This window comes from Orycteropus afer, unplaced genomic scaffold (genome assembly GCF_000298275.1).
Source record: "Orycteropus afer afer isolate SDZICR_OR568_19922 unplaced genomic scaffold, OryAfe1.0 scaffold00099, whole genome shotgun sequence".
Lineage (NCBI taxonomy): Eukaryota > Metazoa > Chordata > Mammalia > Tubulidentata > Orycteropodidae > Orycteropus > Orycteropus afer.
This window is the reverse complement of record NW_006921686.1, coordinates 515,146-524,937: the sequence shown is the minus strand read 5'-3', so window position 1 is coordinate 524,937 and position 9,792 is coordinate 515,146. Positions and strand designations below refer to the sequence as shown.

General features: G+C 53.1%; 1 protein-coding gene across 1 annotated transcript in view; it reads left to right on the top strand.

Annotated features, from left to right (window-relative positions):
• TEAD2 (TEA domain transcription factor 2) overlaps positions 1 to 8,798 on the top strand; it is a 23,562-nt gene extending 14,764 nt beyond the window's left edge. Inside the window, exons 9-12 of the mRNA XM_007942831.2 lie at positions 1,083 to 1,256; positions 6,760 to 6,921; positions 7,782 to 7,934; positions 8,685 to 8,798. Coding sequence (XP_007941022.1) covers positions 1,083 to 1,256; positions 6,760 to 6,921; positions 7,782 to 7,934; positions 8,685 to 8,798 — 603 coding nt within the window. The remainder of the gene's footprint in view (positions 1 to 1,082; positions 1,257 to 6,759; positions 6,922 to 7,781; positions 7,935 to 8,684) is intronic.
• The last annotated feature ends 994 nt before the right edge of the window (positions 8,799 to 9,792 follow it).

The window sequence follows — 9,792 nt, the reverse complement described above, 5'->3', positions numbered from 1 at the left end:
TCCATCCATCATCCGTCCATCATCCATCCATCCATCATCCATCCGTCATCCATCCATCCATCATCCATCCATCATCCATCATCCATCCATCCATCATCCACCCATCATCCATCCATCATCCATCCATCCATCATCCATCCATCATCCACTCATCATCCATCCATCATCCATCCATCTATCCACCATCCATCATCCATCATCCATCCATCCATCATCCATCCATCCATCATCCATCATCCATCCATCCATCCATCCATTCATCCATCCATCCATCATACATCATCCATCATCCATCCATCCATCATCCACCCATCAGCATTTGTCATCCATCTACCCATCCTTTCATTCCTCCATCATCCGTCCATCCATCATCCTTCCATTCATCCATCCATCTATCCAAAATCATCCATCCATCCATCATTCACTTATCCATCAACATCTGTTCATCTCTCTATCCATCCATCATCCATCTCTCAGCACCCATCATCTTTCCATTCCTACATCAACTGTCCATCTGTCCAGCCAGCCATCCTCCATCCATCCACCAGCATCCATCTGTCCATTCATCATCCTTCCATTCATCCCTTATTCTTCCAACCATAAATCATCCACCTGTCCATCAACGTCTGTCCATCCATCCTCTATGCAGTGAACATTCTCGAGCACCTCTTCTATTTGGGGGCTGCTGATGCCTTGTTCTGGGGACACTGAGGATCCCTGAGGAGGCTGTGAGCAGGGCAGGACCAGGGGCAGCTCTGGAGCTGTGTATGGGATGAACTGGAGGGAGAGATTGGAATTTGGGGGGCCAGGGAGAAGGCTGGGTCCAGGCGTGATAGGATGAAGCCTGAGCTGGGTCTGGGGCTGTGGGACAGAGAGGAGGGGACCGACTGGAACAAAGGTTGGACGGGAGGGATTGAAGGACTGTGGGAGTGCGTGGGGGGAAAGGAGCAAGGACAGTGCCTAGGATGTGGTCCAGTGACTGGGTGGACGGTGTGCCATGGCCGGCGGGGAGCTGTGTGTGTGGATGCGGGGTGCGGGAGGGGCCCGCCTTCGGCTCCTCACTCACGGATGCCCCTCTTCAGTACCAGAGGCACCTGTTTGTACACATCAGCCAGCGCTGCCCGAGCCCCGGAGCTCCGCCGCTCGAGAGCGTGGACGTCCGGCAGATCTACGACAAGTTCCCCGAGAAGAAGGGCGGTCTGCGGGAGCTGTACGATCGCGGGCCCCCCCACGCCTTTTTCCTCGTCAAGTTCTGGGTGAGTTCCACCAAGCTCCAAGAGCTCATTAAATACGTGGCATCTCAGACTGCAGCCTTTGGCTCATACGGGGACAGTCTCAGGACCCACCAGATAGGACTCACAGAGCGTGATGAACCCTGTGTGCGTGAGGGGATGGAACAACCAGTGCAGGTGTAGGGACAGGACCTGGCCCTCCCTGATCCCCAAACAAACCACATCGACGTTGGGCTGGCTCCAGCCCACGGCGGCCCCGTGTGTACAGAGTGGAACTGCTCCATACGGTTTCCTTAGCTTTCATCTTTATGGAAACAAGGTCACCAGGCATTTCTTCCGTGAAGCCACAGGGTGGGTTCAAACCACCAACCTTTAAGTTACTAGTTGAGTGCACACCCTTTGCACCACCCGGGTACCAGATCCCACTAATCCAAATGAACAACAAAAACCAACCAAACCAGTTGCTGTCGAGTTGATTCTGACACATGGCGACTCCTCTGTGTGTCAGAGTAGCACTGAGCTCCGTAAGGTGACAGTGGCTGTCATCTTTCAGAACTGAACCACCAGGCCTTTCCTCTGAGGCATCTCTGGGTGGATCCACACTGCCAGTATTTTGGTTAGTAGCCAACCACTTAACCATTTGTGCCACTCAAGTCCCTGCTGGACCTTGCTAAGCCCAGTTGCTGGGGACTGACCATAACCTGGGGCTTGGCTTGTGATGTTTGAGATCAGAGAACCAGAGCACATCCGGACTCATTGCTCAGGAATGGTGTATGAATTTTGTTTGGCCGCCATTCGTTATGAAGGTCTACAAACGTGGGTGGCTTTAAGCAACAGGATCCCTTGTCTCGCGGTTCTGGAGGCCAGGAGTCTGCAGGCAAGGGGTTGGCAGGGCCATGCTGGCTCTGAAAGTGTCATGGGTGGAGCTGTGTGTCAACTTGGCTGGACCACCATTCTGTGTGGTTTAAGCAAGTTGTGATGTGGGTTATTCCCATGACGGGATTGGATGTATATGTTTTGAGCAGCCAATCCGTTGAAAGGGAGTTTCCCTAGGGGTGTGGCCTGCTTCCAGTATATTTATGGACATCCTGGGAAAAGAGACACTCTTCTGTGGATTGAGATCCCGTAGTGCTGCCTACAACTGTCCGTGAGCAAACAATCCACCATTTGGCCTAGAAATCTTGGATTCGTCATTCGTTGGAATCAACAGCCGGTGTACTGCCTGCCAACCTTGAGCTCCTCAGCCCCTGCAGCTGCGTGAGTCAGCAAAAGCCTCCAGCTTGATGTTTGATCCAAGAACTTGGGACTTGCCAGCTTCTCTAAGTGTGTGAGCCATTTTCCCGAGATAAAGTTCTCTTTTTTATGTATGTAAAAGCTTTACTGGTTTTGCTTTTCTAGAGAACCCAGCCTAACACAGAAGGTTCTAGAGGAAGATCCTATCTCATCTCTTCCAGCTTTTGGTGGTTCCCGGAGATCCTTGGGATTTCTCGGCTCATAGATGAATCATTCCCATCTCTGCTTCCATGTGCACATGGCATCTTCCCTCTGTGTGTCTGTCTCTCCACTTAGAAGGACACCAGTCATATTCCAGTACAGGACCTTGAGGACGAACCCAAGCCATGGAGTTTTCAGTTGCCTTATATGCATGCAAAAGCTGGACAATGAATAAGGAAGACATAAAAAGAAAATGATGCCTTTGAATCATGGTGTTGGTGAAGAGTACTGATCATACCATGGACTGCCAGACGGATGAACAAGTCTGTCTTGGAACAAGTACAGCCTGAATGCTCCTTGGAAACAATGATGGAGACATTTCATCTCATGTACTTTGGACACGGAGGAACCAGTTCCTGGAGGACGTCGTGCTTCGTAAAGTGAAAAGAAACGCAGTCACTGCTGTGGAGTTGGATCCGACTCGACCCCTCCTTGGGTTTCCGAGGCAGTATCTCTACAGAAGTAGATTGCCCAACCTTCCTTCCAAGGAGTGGCTGGTGGGTTTGAACCGCCAGCCTTCTGGTTAGCAGTCAAGTGCCTCAGGCACTACGCCACCAGAGCTCCTACCTTCACAGAAGCAAAGCCCAAACCAAACCCAGTGCCTGGAGGGGATTCTGACCCACAGCGCCCCTAGAGGACACAGTGGAACTGCACCACAGGGTCTCCAAGGCTGTCAGTCTTTATGGGAGCAAAGCCCAAACCACACCCACTGGAAGCAAAGCCCAAACCAAAGTCACTGCCATTGACTTGACTTGACTCCTAGCGACCCCTCCTTGGGTTTCCAAGGCAGCATCTCGGGAGCTCTGGTAGCATAGTGCCTAAGGCACTTGACTGCTAACCAGAAGGCTGGCGGTTCAAACCCACCAGCCACTCCTCAGAAGGAAGGTTGGGCAATCTACTTCCGTAGTGATACTGCCTCGGAAACCCAAGGAGGGGTCGCTATGAGTCACTCAACGGCACATAACAACAACAGTGACTGACAGTAAAAGGGACTCAGTCCATGTTGAGCGAATATTTTGGAGATGTTAACTCTTTCTTGTTTTGACTGTGGGAGATATACAGATGTATATAAAATGAAACATTTGTCATTTAAATATTCTTCACACGGACAATTCGGTGACATTAATTACATTGTTCACATTGTGCAGCCATCAGTCTAATCCACTTCCAAATGTTCCTTTCACCCTTCACAGAGCCTTAGTGTCCCCGAAGCACTGAGTCCCCCTTCCCCCTGCCTCCCTCCCTCCCGGCCCTGGTAACCACTAATAAGCTTGATGTCTATACACTTGTCTGTCCTACCTCTTTCGTGTAACAGGGATCAAACAATATTATCCTTTTGTGCCTGACTTCTTTCTCTCAGCGTCATGTTTTAAGGCTCATCTTGGTTGCAGCACATCTCAGGACTTTGTTTCTCTTTATGGCTGAGTTAACTCTTGGATAGCCCCCAGCCGTGGAAAGATCTAGAATCTGAAAAGGGAGGCTGGTGAAGACTTGAACTTTACAGCCTTCCTAGGCTCTTAGCTACCATGGTTATGAGGGTCCTGACGTCAAGAGGCCAAGGTGACTCAAACACTGTGCTCTCTGGGCTCTTAGGCATTGTGACTGTGCCTGACAGGCCTCAGCAGGCCCCATCCTGACAGGCCCCACCAGGCCCCATCCTGACAGGCCTCAGCAGGCCCCATCCTGACAGGCCCCACCAGGCCCCATCCTGACAGGCCTCAGCAGGCCCCATCCTGACAGGGCCCACCAGGCCCCATCCTGACAGGGCCCACCAGGCCCCATACTGACAGGCCCCATCCTGACAGGCCTCACCAGGCCCCATCCTGACAGGGCCCACCAGGCCCCATACTGACAGGCCCCAGCAGGCCCCATCCTGACAGGCCTCACCAGGCCCCATCCTGACAGGGCCCACCAGGCCCCATACTGACAGGCCTCAGCAGGCCCCAGGCCTGGAGAGTGAACCCGCTTCGGAACCCCATGGGAAGGGGTTCAGGGGAGCGGCTGGTCAGCTCTATGATTTTGCCTGGCCTCACAGGGTCCTGCTGCCAGGCAGGAAGAGGAGGAGGTGTGTGTGTGCCTTGCAGACCAATGGGCTCCTTAGGCCCCACCTGGCCATGTGACAGAGTCTGTGGTGACACAGGTGGTTAAGCACTCAACTACTAACTGAAAGGTTGGCCGTTTGAACCCACTCAGAGGTCCCTCAGAACACAGGCCTGGCCATCTGTTTCTGAAAGACTTGAAAACCCCATGGAGAAGTTCTGATATGTGGGGTCACCATGTATCAGAACTGACTTGCCAGTGACCTTTTTTTTTTTTAATTTTATTATGATTTGGGTGAAAGTTTACAGAGCAAATTCATCTTCCATACAGCAGTTGGCATACACTTGGTCTCATGACACTTGACTGCAATCTCCCACAATGCAACAGCTCCCCTCCCACTTCCTCCCCATTGGCAACTGTCTTTGTTGGCCTGGTGTGAGGGAGCAGGTACCCCTCACTTGACCTCCGAGGTCATGGAGGGCTTTGAGCTCTAAGAATTGACTGAAAAGCCCTGAGGAGTGTTTTAGAGGGAGTCAGGCTTCCTCAGGTAATGCCAGGCCCCGTTGCTAGGGAGTAGCCACCTGCCTTAGCAACCAGCTTTGTGAAGGAGCCTGGGGCCTGGGCTCTGAGGAAGGGGCTCTAAGTTGAACTGGTTGCCGGGGAGTAACTGCCTCCTTAGTAACCAGACCCTTAGAAGGGGCTCAACTCTTTTTTTTTTTAACCTTTCCTTGACTTTTCATGATAGTGAACTAATACAATATTCGTCCTTCTGTGACTGACTTGTTTCACTCAGCATAATGTCCTCCAAGTTTATCTGCGTTAGGTGATGTTTTGTAGATTCTACATTATTCTTCAGTGTTGCGTAGTATTCCACTGTTTGTGTGTACCATAGTTTGTTTATCCATTCCTCCACTGATGGGCACCTAGGTCGTTTCTATCTCTGCTATTGTAAATAGTGCTACAGTGAACATGGATGTGCATACATAGAGGGGCTGGACTCTTTTTTTTTTTTTAGGATTTGGGTGAAGATTTACAGAGTAAATTCACTTTTCATACAGCAGTTCACATATACTTTGTCTCATGTCATTGACCAACATTTACAATGCAGCAGCTCCCCTCCCACTTCCTCCCCATAGTTACCTCCTCCCAGTGTCCATCCCTTCATACTCTTCTGCACCCTGAGCTATCTCCCTGTGCATAAGCAGCCCTTCCTTCTCCCATGATTGTTCTCTCCAGGGCGTGTGTCTACTTGAGGTAAATGTTTAACTCACATGCCTGTACTTTGTTTGGCTGGAAACCACAGTTGTGAGTTCAATTCCAGACCTGAAGGGCAGCTAGGGGCCATAGTCCCAGTGGTTACGCCAGGCTCCATTGGACCAGCAAACCTGGTCCCCACCTTCTTTTTTTTTTTTTTTTGCCTCCAAATGATTTTGAGTTTTGTTCCACATTGTTCTCCCTCTCTATGCAGGATCTCCTACATCCCTTCCAAGTGGATGGCAGTGGTAGCTGGGCACCATCTAGTTCTTCTGGTCTCATAGTTGTATAGGTTGCAGATCGGATGGTGTACCAGTCGCTAGGACTGATTGTTTCCATTAATTTTGGTTTTCTTCTTTCTTCTTGACGAGGAGAGACCCGTTGTTGCATCTAGATGGCAGCTTCCTAGCTTTTAAGGTCCCAGTCGCTACTCGGAGGGGCTGGACTCTTGAGTTGGGGGCTTTAGGAGAAAGTGGTTGAATTCCAGAGCTCCCGTGGTGTAGGGTTAACTGGCAGAAGGTCTGAACTACATTGGAGATCCCAGCTTCCCCAACACTGATGAAAGGGTGGTTGTTTCTCCAGCGGCCAGGTGGGGAACTTGGAATACTGAGGAAGAGAGGTGGGTGATGGCAGGGGCAGTGAGAGAAACCAGGCCGCGGGCAGAGTTCCGGACTTCGAGGGGTCCCCACGGTTTACATGGGACGTCTCCTCCCACTTAACTGTGTCTCCCCATCCCCAGGCGGACCTGGACTGGGGCCCAAGTGGCGAGGAGGTGGGGGCCGGCGGCGGCAGCGGCGGCTTCTATGGAGTGAGCAGCCAATACGAGAGCCTGGAACACATGACCCTCACCTGTTCTTCCAAGGTCTGCTCCTTCGGCAAGCAGGTGGTGGAGAAGGTAGAGGTGAGGCTGGGGGCGGCGGGGAGAAGCCACCTGCCACTTTGGGGTGGGGGATGTTGCCTACATGGTCCAAGGACCACGAAGGGGTTGGATCTTGGTGGGTCTGCATGGTGGGAGAGGTCCCAGTTTCTTCAGGGTTTAGTTCATGGGGTTTGGAATGAATGTATGGTTTGAGAGTCACATGTATGGAGATTTGGACGGTTCAAAGGTCACGTGGACTGAGTTAGGTACAGAGATGTAGGGTCACTGAGAGTTAGTGGAAACTAGAGAGGCCCTCAATGAGATGAGTTGATGCGACAACCACAAGCATGGACTCACAGCATACCAGTGAACATGAGATGGCTGGGTTACACATACGGTCGCCATGAGTTGAGCCGACAGGACAGCTAACATCAGGGATCAAAATGGACACGAAGGGGTTCGTTGGCATGGAGGTTCAGAGGTCACTTGGAAGGTGCTGAGGACTTAGGAGTCTTGAGTTCAGAGGCCATATAGAGTTTGGAGATCTCATTGAAGGGGTCTTTGAGGTTCAGAGGGACTCTGTTGGGCTTCGTGGTCAGAGATCAGAGGAGGAGTTTGTTGAGCGTTCGGAGCATGGCTTGGAGGGGCTGCAGGGGTCCCAGGTTTGCGTGTTTGGTGATCATGAGTTGGATACTGCAGGGTCCCAGCATCACATCGCTGGTCGCCACGGGTGGAGTGGTGGAAGGGAGCTTGCAGTGGGGTGTGGGTGGGGCACCCCGGAGGCATGGGGTGGGGCTCAGTCGCTGGGTGGGGCACCCCGGAGGCATGGGGTGGGGCTCAGTCGCCTGGGTGACCCCGGCTCTCAGCCGCTGGCCTCCCCTCCCTGACCCCCACTGGTGCAGACGGAGCATGCGCAGTTGGAGGACGGGCGGTTCGTGTACCGTCTGCTGCGCTCGCCCATGTGCGAGTACCTGGTCAATTTCCTGCATAAGCTGCGGCAGCTGCCTGAGCGTTACATGATGAACAGCGTCCTGGAGAACTTCACCGTCCTCCAGGTCCGGGCCGGGCCAGGGCTGGACGGGGCGGGCAGTGGCCACAACTGACGGGCAGGCAGGTTAGGGGACCGCATCACCCGCGAGCTGACGTGACGTGGTGGGGACCCCAGAGTGCACCCTCAGCCTAGAGGACCCCTTCACCCGCGAGCTGACGTGGTGGGGACCCCAGAGCAGACCATTAGCCTAGAGGACTCCACAGTGGACTCGCAGCCTAGACGATCCCTTCACCCAGGGAATTGACCCACTGGGGACTACGGAGTAGATCCTTAGCCTGGAAGACACCTTCAGGACCCTCTAAGTAGATCTTCAGCTTAGGGGGCTCCCTTCAGAGGAGTGAAGGGAGAGTGGGAACATTGGTCCAGGGAACATGGTAGGAGCCCCTTTGGGGAATGTGCTGAGGTGGGGATTCCTTTACTGGGGAACCTGAGGAGATGGGTTCACCCTTTACCTGGGATATGGTGGGGACACCATTTAACTGGATGGGGGGAGGATTCCCTGGACCCTGAAACATCATACAAGGGGGACCACCATCTGCTGTGAGCCCCTGTGGCAGACTCTAACCCCGATGCCTAGGGAAAGTCACTTGATGGGCATTCCCTTTTCTTGGGGACCATGACATGGTGGAGACCGACCCTGCCCTGGGACAGTCACAGGAAGCTGGTGGATCTCCCAGGATGCATTGGGAGGGCACAGGGGCCCGCCCCGCCCTTCCCCCGAAGCCTAAGCCCCTTCTTCTGGCCTCCCTGGCAGGTGGTGACCGACAGAGACACCCAGGAGCTGCTGCTGTGCACCGCGTACGTCTTCGAGGTCTCCACGAGCGAGCGTGGGGCCCAGCACCACATTTACCGCCTGGTCAAGGACTGAAGAGGGACCCCGAAACACCCCCTTCCCAGGCAGGACCCATCAACGCTCCCCATGTTCCTCATTTGGGGAGGTGGGGTTTTGATGAAAGGGGGTTGGCTTCAGAGGCCTAAGTGACTGGAGCTGCCCTTGAAGTTAGAGGGGGCCTCAAAATCTGGGAGCTTAATTTCTACTCCCTGATCTTGGTTGGGATTTGAGACGAAAAGATACACCCCAATATTGGGATCTCACTGGGCGTGTCTGAAAGGACCTCACTCCAGAGCCTCAGGGATTGGGGACAGGAGTAAGAGAACCCTCAGCTTCTCACAAGGACTCACACTGTTGAAAAGAGTCCTAACTACCTGTCACATGGCGTCACTAGGAGTGGAAATTAACTCACTGGCACCTACCAACCACAAACGTTGCACATTGGCTGTTACCCCGGGCCCCTCAACCATTCTCTGCCTCCCCTATCACCTCCCTCCCCCACCCTGTGATGTGTGATGTGGGAAACCGAGGTTAACCCTTTCTGTGCAGGACCACAGCCAGGTGGGCCCTGAGAATACTTTTTTTTTTAATATAACAAGAGATATTTATAAATGGGTGTTAGGGTTTTGACTTTGATCTCAGCTGGGAAGGGGCAGGCTGAAACTTTGTACCCTACTCTCTCCTTGTGAGTGGCCTGCTAGGCTGTGTTGCCCACCCCCACCCCACGTGTTGGTTGTGTTTTGATAGAATATAAAGCTATTTTACCAAAACGCAGGGAATTTATTTGGGGTTTGGGCGGAAAATAACCTGGAGAGGAAGTAGTAGGCTAGGAAGTTACCTTTGGGGACAGGAAGCTGGGGCTTGAAGCCCCAGATCCCATGGGAGAGGGGGCAGCCTAGGGCAGGCGGAAGTCTTGGTCCCCGGGGGAATGGGGAGGCGGCGGGCTCAGTGCCTGAGAAGGTGGGGACTGGGGAATAAACATATTTACAGGCCGCAGGGGAATGACCGCGGCACCTGGGAGGGGCGGGGC